At 43.1% G+C, this 12,536-nt stretch overlaps 1 protein-coding gene across 2 annotated transcripts in view; it reads left to right on the top strand.

Annotated features, from left to right (window-relative positions):
- SMAD3 (SMAD family member 3) overlaps window positions 1–12,536 on the top strand; it is a 112,385-nt gene that overhangs the window by 95,747 nt on the left and 4,102 nt on the right. For both annotated transcript variants that reach the window (XM_018552847.1, XM_018552846.1), the window contains 3 exons: window positions 7,444–7,656; window positions 10,237–10,374; window positions 10,469–10,613. In XM_018552847.1, coding sequence (XP_018408349.1) covers window positions 7,444–7,656; window positions 10,237–10,374; window positions 10,469–10,613 — 496 coding nt within the window. The remainder of the gene's footprint in view (window positions 1–7,443; window positions 7,657–10,236; window positions 10,375–10,468; window positions 10,614–12,536) is intronic.

Below are 12,536 nucleotides of genomic sequence, written 5' to 3'. Positions count from 1 at the left end.
GCCGCGAACGAGCACATATAGGCGATATCGCCTATATGTGAAACACCCGGTAACGGGTGTGTGCATTGATCGGGTCTTTTCTGCCCGTGCGTGCCCGCTAGGGGGCGCGCGCGAGCAGAAAAAAAATTGCCGTCTGGGAACGGCAACCGGCAGATGCAGCAGTGCCGTCCGTCCGTTTTTTTAGTACGGGCGGACGGCAAGAGGTTAAGTATACTTGCTGGAGATAAAAAAAACAAAAACAAACTGGGTCACATTATCCTGCAACAAAATAAAGACTACTATTATTATTATCAAGCAGTATATTTGCCAGGATAGAGATGGACTCCTGTAATCAAATACAGGTGAAACTCGAATAATTAGAATATCGTGCAAAGTTCATTTATTTCACTAATGCAACTTAAAAGGTGAAACTAATATATGAGATAGACTCATTACATGCAAAGCAAGATAGTTCAAGCCGTGATATGTCATAATTGTGATGATTATGGCTTACAGCTCATGAGAACCCCAAGAACCCCAAATCCACAACCTCAAAAAAGTAGATTATTACATGCAATCAATAAAACATTAGGTTTAAATGCAAGTAACTGAACTAAACGAACGCAAAGCAACCGGGTGTGCAAAAGTGTGCTCGTAAATCTAGAACCAGTGTGTATATTGCCAGTATGCCCCTGTGATAGCAATTTGTACTCTTTACATGTGTTACCCTGAGTGGCATGTAAGCGGGATACAACCCACGGCATACATAGCGGTATGTGCAACACGGTGGTGCACTGAAGGCACTCTCCACTCCTGACCCAGTAAGGCTGTGAGGACGTGCATGTTATATGGACAAGTGACCTTGTGACCAGTTATCTTTTTGTACCATACAGCTGGCAATAAGACTGCTTACAAGTAGTGCACCAGTTAACTAGTTTGTGACCATCATGTGAAAAACAGAGCAGGGAATCATTTGCTTGCACTCCTGAATTCATAATGTTGGTCAGCAGGTATAGGTGTCTCACATATACTGTTCTTTTCTAATCTGGATTCACCTTTAAAGGCTCCAGCAGGAAGGTTACTGTGATATCTAAACATAATGCACTAAATGCTATATGCAAGATCTGGGGTCATAAGCATTAGAGCTGCAACAAGACAAAGCACTTTGCTTTGATTTGGATGGGCTCAGTTCACACCATTGTGTTGCAGTAGTGTGCCCTGGAAAAAAGTACGGCATGCAGTTCCTTTTTTAGTGCAACATAGTACAACTGCATCACTCCGCGCTGTGCCTATAGAACTTAAATGTCACTTCTAAACGGTGCAATGCACCTCAGCACTGTTCCGTGAAAAGCACACCAGCAGTATTGCATTGTAGTGTGGCTACTGGTGTGAATGGGCCCTAAATGAGGAGTTGCAGTCAACACAATGTGACATGGACTTAGGTAAAGGTATTGGGCATTGGCCACCCTTCAGTTTATAGCCTATAGCTATGTGTGATAAGAGGATATACCCTCTGTGCCAGTATTTCTCAACTTTTTTTTCTGTCATGGCACACTTTAAAAGTATGCAAATTCTCCTCTGCAAAATTCATAAGGGGGGGACCCCATGCAAAAACACAATAAAAGAGGGCCCCCCCTTCATACCAGAAGCCCCCTTTACATCAGAGTCCTCAGGCCCCCTTCACATCAGAGTCCTCGCATCATCTCATGCGGTAGCATGGCAGAGGGCACAAGGCAGAGCAGGCCTAGATGGAGGTGAACTTCCATCCATTTCTGAATGGTTCCCACCCTCCATAGTTTAGCGTCATTTGTTTCCACAGTGCTGACGGCCAGCTCACCTGCATCATGGAAATGTATGACACTGTGCAATAATTTCGAGTCACCACAGAGTTGAGCAGAGCTTCTCTAAGCCCATCACTATACCCTTATTTAATCTTTTATCAGGCCTGGTATCAATTGCAAAAGTCTGGGACCCCCTAAAGCTGAATATGACCAAAAATCCCAGCATGCTCTATGCCTTATCAAAATGATTTTTTTCAATTCATAATACTGCTTCCCTTATATCAGCATACAGGCAGTTGTTGACGGCAAGGCATGGCCAATATTCTGTGAAGGCGACATGCTATGGACTCCTCTCAGGTGTTGATTACAGTTGTCAGAGCAGGATACATCTGACCCGTGTTTAGCTGAACTTTAAATATGTGAATAAGAAATGTCAATTTGCCGAGTTAAATCTCTATTGTAAAATCGTACTTGTGCAGAACCTTTCAGCCATAGCCACCAAACCACATACCTCATGGTGGTATGAATCAACACACAACATTTCCAAGCCACAGGCTTCTTGTACCACAATTTGTTATGATATGATGCATGACAGATTTTTGCATACTTTACACCATTATGATTTTGCCTTAAGAAAAAAAATCAGCAGAATCAGTTTATAGAAACTAGGGGAAAGGAGACTGTCTGGATTGTCCATGTGGGATACCAGCTGTCATTCTTCCAGCATGTCTCAAATGACAACTGGAATAAGGTTGTTGTGGACAGAAGAGACTATTTTCGTATAGTCTAAATCTGCGGCATAGGGTTAGTACTATGTCTGTCCAGCGCTGGGGTCCCAATCTCAATGGCTCTATTGGTATGGAGTTTCTCCATGTGTTTTTGTGTGATTTCTGTGGTTTCTCAGGCTTCCTCCCACAGTCCAAAGGCACACTGTAGGGTTTCCTGGTTTCTCTAAAATTATCCATAGTGTCCATGTATAAAAGACACGGGGGCATTTATCAAAACTGGAGCAGCTGTGCACAGCAACCAATCAGCTTCTCTCTCTCATTTCCAAATCTTAATTGAGCAAACTGAAAAGAGTAGCTGATTTGTTGCCATGGTCAACTTTTCCAGATTCTGTCTGCTCCAGTTTTCCCATCTTTGTACTTTAAGGGGGGATTCTGGCATCACTAGAGATCAGGCAGGTTCTGTTTCCTGATAAATCAGAGATTGGTTCTGATGACTTCACAAGAACCTGTTGGGACCTTCTTGTGAGAATGCTTGCTCTGGCTATCATGCTAATCCTCTGATTTCACTGACCTGAAACAAGCATGAGGCAAATGATGTCAAAACAAATTCAGAACTTCTGATTTACATTGTGGTTCCGGGTCAGTCACTCAAAAAAACATTGAAAACAGTACAAGTTTCCTTGCGGATCTGATTGTTTGATATAGATCACATGTCTTCATGCATGAACTACTCTTAATATGTAACTGAAGACAAAACCTTTCTTTCTTTAGGTTTGGATAGAGCGGAGAGGGACTAGAAGACTTGTCCGGTTTTTATTGCTGTCTGTGTCCCAAATTTTGGGTTGTTCTCAGAATTGTAATAGATGCGAAATCTTCCAATGGTTCTGATGGCCTTGCTGACCAGCAGTGATTTCTACTCGCTTTTTCTTTCACTTCCTGTTGTGGCTGTGGGACAGGAAATGTCTGAAGGGAAATTTCCCCAACGGGAAAGAGAAGCTGACGAGTTATAACCCTCCCTTACTCCATCCAAAATTTGAAAAAAAAGTTTTGGTTTCAGTTCTACTTTTAAAGTCCTTACCATTGTGGGAACCGTGGAAGCGATGGTAACGATGGTAATACCTCAAACAGAACGATGACTCTGGCTTTATTCACAAAGTGACTAATAGCAATTTGTAGTAAAGTCAGAGGGAAGAGCACAGTTCATTCCACGCGGTAACATGTCTAACAGTTGGGGCAGCCAAAGTAGCAGACTCCATTCAGACACCATGTCATAAGACGCACCATATGCTTACTATTACAAATGGTGTTTTCTTTGCATGATTTTATTTTGGTGCTGATTTGATAGTGTGGAATTCTGCACATTTCCAAGTTGTTGTAGGTAAGCTGCAGACAGATTTCTGCCGTTTAATCTGGTGTGATGTGACGATGTGACACGTCCTCCTTTAGCTCGGGGAAGTCGAGCGATCACGTTAGTCACCAAACCACATCTGTTCTCTATTCGGATTTCATATCTATGTATATTTTTACAGTAAAGTGGATTGTCAGCAGTTCTGCAAGAATAATAGATTACCATAGAGTGGTATATTAATATTAATATAAACATGCCCCTATGTGGTCTCCTCCCGGTCCCATGGAAATTGGCCGGATGCAGAGTTAGGTCAGGCGGTTTGGCTTGGCGCAGGGCCAGGCCTGAATATGTGAGGGGCCTCTCCTTATCAGAGAAGTTGCAGCGCTGCGAGCGTGAAATCAGCTTTGCTTAACTCGCTCTGCACAGAGTTGCTGAAGAGAAGCCCTCTTTGGTCTTGTAATGCCTCAACCAACTAATTTCCTTTGCACGTTAAACCATTTTGACTTCTCGGAGTATTTGTTTTACAGTGGTATAGCCCTTTATGACTTGCCAATCCAGTCATAGAAGATGTTGTACTTATCACTTTGTGACATATTTTGCCTAAAGATAGAAGAATAAAACTCCACAAGACAGGATAGAAAAGGTTAAACCAGAACTGCAGCCAAATATATCAAATGTTCTTCTTTTTTTTTGGTTTGGATAGGGTTAAAGAAGAGCTCCGGGAAAATCAAAAAAATGTATCCTTGCAGTGGGGCTACCCCTGCACTGGAAGGGTTAAGTGCTGGTTTTGTCTAGGGGGCTTAAATAAAGCAGATTTACTTGCTTGATCCTCGGTTACGGCTGCTCCCTCTGGTCTGCTAGGCCGGTCCCCACAACCTCTTCTCCCCTGGACTCTGGCAGTCTAAGGACCTCCTACGTCACCACGTCTTATGCAAGTCCATTGACCAGCATGAGACATGAGAAGGCAGAGGAGGAGAGAGGTGAGTGCCGACCGCTATAGGACCGAGAATCTGGTGAGTAGATCTGCTTTATTTGAGCACTGAGGGCAGGTTCACACCATTTTCCGGACCAGATCTGGTCCAGAAAATGGTGAGAACCTGCCCGCAGTTGCAGTGCATTCTAGTCCAGACAAAATGAGACATGCAGTATTTTTTCCTGGTCTGGTCTGGAACGGACTGCGCTGGGTGTGAACAGAGGCCAGAAATAGCATAGGGACACATTAGGATGCATTTTGGGTCCGGAAACAATCTGGTCTGGTCTGGAGATGATGTGGTGTGAATGGGCCCTTAGCCCTTGCAGTGCGGGGGAAGCCCCAATGTAAGTGTACATTTTTTTACATTTCCAGAGTTCTTCTTTAAAATTCTATCAGTTTTTTTTTTTCTGTTTCTTGCAACTGGAAAGACTTATACACACAGTGCCACAGGATAAAACAAAGGAACATATCCCATAATAATAATAAGATCTTGCGAATATACTCAGGTATTGAAAGGTCCATTGTGTGCTGTAACAGATGAAGTCTTGCTGGTTGCCAGATGGTTTAAGAATTGTTACAAATGTGCATGGGAAAAATGAGCAGAGGAAATAGAACTTGTGTGTAAAGAAATGATCATTACCAGATACAAACATTGCCATGGTTGTGTATTTCAATGTTTTAATGGACATGTTGGGTATTTAAACAATTGCAGGAAAATAATTGTCTACACCTATAAAGGTTATAGAAAGGTTGTTAATGTGTGCTCATAGTATGTCTACCTGTGTTTGTATCCCCGCTGGGGATATTTCGTATCACTTCCTGCCCTGATAGGAAGTGAAGGAAAGTCTCTCCAAAAAGGACACAGATGCATTGAAAACCTGACCGATGCTCTACCTGAAACAAAATAAAAGGTTGTGGCTTGTATTAGGCTTTAAGATATAACTCCACCTATGTAACTAAATTTATATTTTTATCAAGTTCCTTATATAGTAATATATGTTTAGCATTACATTCCATAGAGAAGTGCCAAGTACATTGAGACATTTACCTCCATGTACCTTTTCATAAAGTAATGCTCCTAGCCAAATCACACAGAAACCAACGTAGTCTCTTATTGGGGCCAGTTGGGTCAGAAGGTAACATACCACTATGTTTTGGGTCATGGAGGAACCTGGAGTAGTCAGGTAAAAACCAGGCATACTTAGAACATACACACTCCATGCAGACTGGGATCATTGGGAATTTTAAACTCAGGACTGTGTGAATTTGTATTTATGTTCATGTTTGCTTGTTTGTTCCACTCTGGTACATTGTGCTCCAACAAAAACAGTATTACCTGGTCAGGTATTGAAAGGTCCAAAATGAAGCACGCAACTAGCACACTGTATAATAATGCACATTTAATACATGAGTATTACCATGAAAGAACCATAGACACGGGTCTACAGCTTACTGTGAATGCATCGTATAGACATCCAATCGGTCTACAGTACTCTATGGCATTATACATAATAGTCAATGTATACATTGATACTACAAGAGCCTGTACTAGCATAATGTGAGAAAACAGGCACTAAAAGAATCATTACAAAGCTATGTTTTTCCTGTGCTGACTTACTTTATTAGATTTACTGTGGTGTATTCAGAGTTGCAGGTTTGATTTAACTTGAGGTTTCTGCTTCTTGTATGTACTTTATAGTTTTGGTTCTCAACTGGTAAGTCGTGACCCAAAAGTGGGTCGCGAGCCTGTGTTCAGTGGGTCGCCGCATGCCTTCCACTTTTCTAGGTGACAGGCTCTTCTGCCTCCCCCTAGCGCTGCACTGTCAGTTCTCGTGCTAAACAGCCATTCAAAATATGCTGCCCGGCCCTGAGTGTCAGCTTGAGGTGGGGTGGGCCGGAGCTATGGCTGCGAGGGAGCTCCATCCATACGTGCATTGCTTACAGCTTCCTTGCATGTCCTGTAGAGGTGCCTGGACCGGAGTGACATCACATTCTGGCCCCCGCCACCTCTACGGGGCACGCAAGGGAGCTGTACAAGCAATGCACATATGCATGGAGCTCTGTCACAGCACAGCAGCCCACACTAGACTTCAGGCTGAGGATCCACTCCAGTTCTTGTAAGGTAGGGAAACTGGGTGGACCTTAAAAAAAAAAAAGGGCCCTTTCACACTAGCACAGTGCGTTAATTGCATAGTACCGTGCGATGAACGCACTGCACCACGCAATTGCACCTACCGTGCATTCTGGAGTGGGAGATGTGTTGTGTTGCCACTCATTTGAATGATATCCCAAACGCACCTCCCACCCAATTTGTACGCCTGCACTGGAACACGCGGTACCCTAATGCCGTGCGTTCCATTGCAGTGCAGACATTGCAGACTTGGGTCACAACTTAATGGCCAAGGACAAATGTGGGTCCTGAGGTTACACAGGTTGAGAACCACTGGTTTATAGCATCATGGCAAATGGGAATTGACCTATATCGTGTAATACATTGAATTGACCTATATTGTGTAATACATTTAATTGACCTATATTGTGTAATACATTTAATTGACCTATATCGTGTAATACATTTAATTGACCTATATCGTGTAATACATTTTGTATCATTTTCTTTTTCTCACTCTCTAGATCTCCAGCCTGTAACATATTGTGAGCCGGCTTTCTGGTGCTCCATCTCATACTATGAACTCAACCAGAGAGTCGGGGAGACGTTTCATGCCTCCCAACCTTCCATGACAGTGGATGGATTTACAGACCCATCAAACTCTGAACGTTTTTGCCTTGGTCTGCTCTCCAACGTGAACCGCAATGCTGCTGTGGAACTGACCCGGCGTCACATCGGTAACTGTTGTCTGATTAGGCCGGGGGCAGCAAAGTTGGGCCACACCAGTGTAGAGAGGATCCTAAAGAAAGCATGGCCACCTTTTATGAGGAGTGAACCTAGATGAAAGAAACACTGACCTGCCTATCTCAATAACTGACACTTGCTTGTCTGTTTAATAACCACGCAGAGAGCATTTTTTTCTGCTCTGTTTACGGGTCTTTTTTTGTTAGAATTGCTGTAGAAGTAGAACCGTTTCTCTGGCCAATCAGATGTTCATTTTAAGAATACAGTATGGGAGAGTGAAGGCACATATCTCACATAACTGCATTGGGGTTTTAGAAAACAATCCCTTCTGTAAAAATAATACATTATGTTGCAAAAGTATGGGGACAACACTCCAAATTATTGTTATGGGCCAGCATTAGACATGATGATGTTAATAGGTCTTCAACTGCTAAAACAGAGGGGGGGAAGGCTGTGGAAGCCAGCAGGAGCAGGGATCAGGTAAGTAAAACTGGTCCCCTGGATCTAATCAAGCAGGTAACCCTTGCAGTGTGAGGGTAGTCCCACTGCAAGAGGACGTTTTTTGGTTCCCCGGAGATGGGCTTTAATGCCCATAGTTTTGGAATGGGATATCTAACAAGCTCATATAGGTGTGACAGGCCACAATCTTTTGGCCATAACATGAATTTATGTAAAAAATGAGATCAAAAGCACAGATTTTGCCCTTAATAAGGATTCAGTTGTCCTCCTCATAAAATAAACGATGGATTCTGATGGTCAGCAACGTCACTTTTTTTGTTTCTTTTGAATGGTTTTTTTTTTTTGTTTTTTTTTTTATACATAGCTCTCATATGGTTTCCTTATGCCTCTAGCTGTCAAAACATGAGGGTGAAGTCATGAAGTGTGTTCTGCTCCTCATCATATTATAGCACCATTCCTCAGAACCAGAAAGAATTCCCTGTGCCCCGTTGTACAATAGGAACTTCCCTTGTGTTGTCAGTCACTGTCCTGTAGTACAGGGAATGAGCACAAAAACGTATATTTCCGGGTGGCAGACTCTAGATAAGCTATTGCAAGGAACGGAGGTAGAGGCATTAACGGGTGAATGAAGCGGCTTCTTGTTGGAACAGTTTGTGGCTTATCCACTGGACAGGAGTTCTGAGAATAAGCACTTGTAGATCATACCTCAGTGACATCTGTACTTGGTAAGCTGACCTGGGTGATTGCACAGAGCAGCTCCATTTCTGATGCTTTGCAAACAAAGTAAAAAGGAGAGAAAAATGAAAGTGTTAACATCACAATAACAGATGTGATCTTCTGTAGGGTTAAGCTGTTAGGCTGATGCACTCATGTTTACATTGAGGGCAAAGGTCATCTGCCAGCCATGTCTGCTTAGTGCAAGCTGATAATCCCAGTGGGAGAGCAGTTTCCTGGAAATAGTTCATGTGCCTCCCTGAGACCAGCAATTATAATCATTAATGCAGTTTACTTAAAACACACTAGCATATTCCACGGCGCATTACAGTAATCAATATTTCCTCTTATCTCAGAGTTTTCTTCGGCTGTCATTGGACCTGAAATAAAACAAGAAATCTTTATTTTGTCTGCCTCGTAGCAGCCATATGTGGCCGGCTTTGTTTAGGTCTGCTCAGAAGGGTTTGGTGAGCTTTGCTTTTTACAGCAAATGAAAATGTGTGCCTCAGACGAAATAACTGGAACAACTCTCCCCTCTCGTTAATTCAGCGGTTACAAAAAACTTTCCATTCTGGACCTCTGAATGTGAAAACAGAAGACCTCCCATAATATGAATCCTGTCCAACAGGCCCTGCACGATCCTTGTGTGTAACCTCAACGCACACAGTTCCGTCTTTTCCGCCACAATCTTACAGCCCCAGTCTTAGATCCATTATGCTGCGGTATGCCAAGGAGCAGCAGGTCATGTGCTTCCCTCGCCATAATGCCATTTAATGTCCCCGCTTTCATGTTAGTGGTGCCTGGTTATAGGACAGCGAGGCTAAGTAAACAAAGGAGCTGGATACAGAACACGTGCAGAACCCAGTGTGTCTGTCCCTGCGTTTGTAGCTCTCCAGGGGAGTCCTGCCTAGGGGAGACAATCATCAGCCTTTTATTTTATTAAGAATTAAGAGCTAATGAAATATTACACAGAATGCTTTCAGATACATGTCCGCAACACAAACTGTCTTCATTCACTGTGTGTTGGTTACAAGTACAAATAATGTCATTTAGAAACAACAAAGCTGGCCACGTACTTGTATAAGCTCATCTGTTAATGAACGGATCTCGGATCCAGGGGGGAGGGGCGGGTTTGTTCTATCAGGGAGACTTTCCTTCACTTACTGTCTTGAAACATATTAGTAAGTAGGAGATGTTTTTAAGGTTAGGGAGCTCAGGTAAAAACATGCGTGCAAAAATTGGAAAAACAGCTCTGGCAGCAAAAGAGTTAAATATAAAAATGAGGGGAAAAATGAATGTCTTTTTTGACACCCAAATTTCAGCTTTTATGCCTCCAGAAAGAGGAAGTATAAGTATATAATTCCTCCAGTGTTTACAGCTAATTGTTCTCTGCTTTCCAGGTAGAGGAGTGCGTCTGTATTACATTGGCGGCGAGGTGTTTGCCGAATGCCTAAGCGACAGCGCAATTTTTGTACAGTCCCCAAACTGTAACCAGCGTTATGGTTGGCACCCCGCTACTGTGTGCAAGATCCCTCCAGGTAAGACGGTCTCTGCTCGAGCTATAAATCCCTACTGTCACTTTTATCGGAATTCGTCGCTTTTCCTACAGTCTGTTTCTTTTCTCTGTTCCAGGGTGTAATCTGAAGATCTTTAATAACCAGGAGTTCGCTGCCCTCCTGGCACAATCGGTAAACCAGGGATTTGAGGCTGTTTATCAGCTGACCAGGATGTGTACTATACGGATGAGCTTTGTCAAGGGATGGGGTGCTGAATACAGGTCAGTGATACTGGGAAGGGATTTTACTCACAAAAGCTGGAAAAGCTGATACATTGAGTTATCCTGCAGCCATTTGTAGTCAATATACAGGTGAAACTCGAATAATTAGAATATTCTGCAAAAGTTCATTTATTTCACTAATGCATCTTAAAAGGTGAAACTAATATATGAGATAGACTCATTACATGCAAAGCAAGATAGTTCAAGCCGTGATTTGTCATAATTGTGATGATTATGGCTTACAGCTCATGAAAACCCCAAGAACCCCAAATCCACAACCTCAGAAAATTAGAATATTACATGCAATCAATAAAACAAGGATTGTACATAGAACAATATCGGACCTCTGAAAAGTACAAGCATGCATATGTACTCAGTACTTGGTTTGGGCCCCTTTTGCAGCAATTACTGCCTCAATGCGGCGTGGCATGGAAGCTATCAGCCTGTGGCACTGCTGAGGTGTTATGGAAGACCAGGATGCTTCAATAGCGGCCTTCAGCTCTTCTGCATTGTTCGGTCTCATGTCTCTCATCTTTCTCTTGGCAATGCCCCATAGATTCTCTATGGGGTTCAGGTCAGGCGAGTTTGCTGGCCAATCAAGCACAGTAATCCCACGGTCATTGAACCAGGTTTTGGTGCTTTTGGCAGTGTGGGCAGGTGCCAAGTCCTGCTGGAAAATGAAGTCAGCATCCCCATAGAGCTTGTCTGCGGAAGGAAGCATTAAGTGCTCCAAAATGTCCTGGTAGACGGCTGCGTTGACCCTGGACTTAATGAAGCACAGTGGACCAACACCAGCAGATGACATGGCTCCCCAAATAACACAGACTGTGTACACTTCACACTGGACTTCAAGCATCTTGCAGTGTGTGCCTCTCCATTCTTCCTCCATACTCTGGGTCCTTGGCTTCCAAGGTCTATTTTTCTTTAGCCCAGGTAAGACGCTTCTGATGTTGTTTGTTGTTCAGGAGTGGCTTGACAAGAGGAATACGACATTTGAAGCCCATGTCCAGGATCCGTCTGTGTGTGGTGGCTCTTGATGCACTGACTCCAGCCTCAGTCCACTCCTTGTGAAAGTCCCCAACACTTTTGAATGGCCTTTTCCTGACAATCCTCTCCAGGCTGCGGTCATCCCTGCTGCTTGTGCACCTTTTTCTTCCACACTTTTCCCTTCCACATAACTTTCTATTAATGTGCTTTGATACAGCACTTTGGAAACATCCAACTTCTTTTGCAATGACCCTTTTGAGGCTTTCCCTCCTTATGGAGGGTGTCAATAATGGTTTTCTGCACAACTGTCAGGTCAGTAGTCTTTCCCATGATTGTGATTCCTACTGAACCAGACTGAGAGACCATGTAAAGGCTCAGGAACCCTTTGCAGGCGTTACGGCTAAATTAGCTGATTAGAGTGGGACACTTTGAGCCTAGAATATTGCACCTTTTCACAATATTCTCATTTTCTGAGATTGTGGATTTGGGGTTTTCATGAGCTGTAAGCCATAATCATCACAATTATGACAAATCACGGCTTGAACTATCTTGCTTTGCATGTAATGAGTCTATCTCGTATATTAGTTGCACCTTATAAGTTGCATTAGTGAAATAAATGAACTTTGCACGATATTCTAATTATTCGAGTTTCACCTGTATGAAGCAACTTAAGGATACAACGGATGACACCGTGCACACAAAAAACACTTTTAGTACTGGATAGTGTGGATCAGGGTAGGAACTTATCTGAACTTTTTGCTGTCCGTCTCTCCTTTTGGAGAGATTTCTCTTCAGACAATGGTCACCAGCACAGCCTGGAATTTCAAACTTTTACTGCTACAGTAAAACAGAAGGTGAAGGCAATTTTCCAATGTGGATACCTGCCCTGGTAAAGTGGGATTTCCTCTCACTGTGGGGAAATTTTCTATTACTGCG

Source organism: Nanorana parkeri, unplaced genomic scaffold (genome assembly GCF_000935625.1).
Source record: "Nanorana parkeri isolate BGI_ZX_2015 unplaced genomic scaffold, ASM93562v1 scaffold98, whole genome shotgun sequence".
Taxonomy (NCBI): Eukaryota; Metazoa; Chordata; class Amphibia; order Anura; family Dicroglossidae; genus Nanorana; species Nanorana parkeri.
The sequence above is the reverse complement of the archived record's forward strand: the minus strand, read 5'-3'. Positions and strand labels throughout refer to the sequence as shown.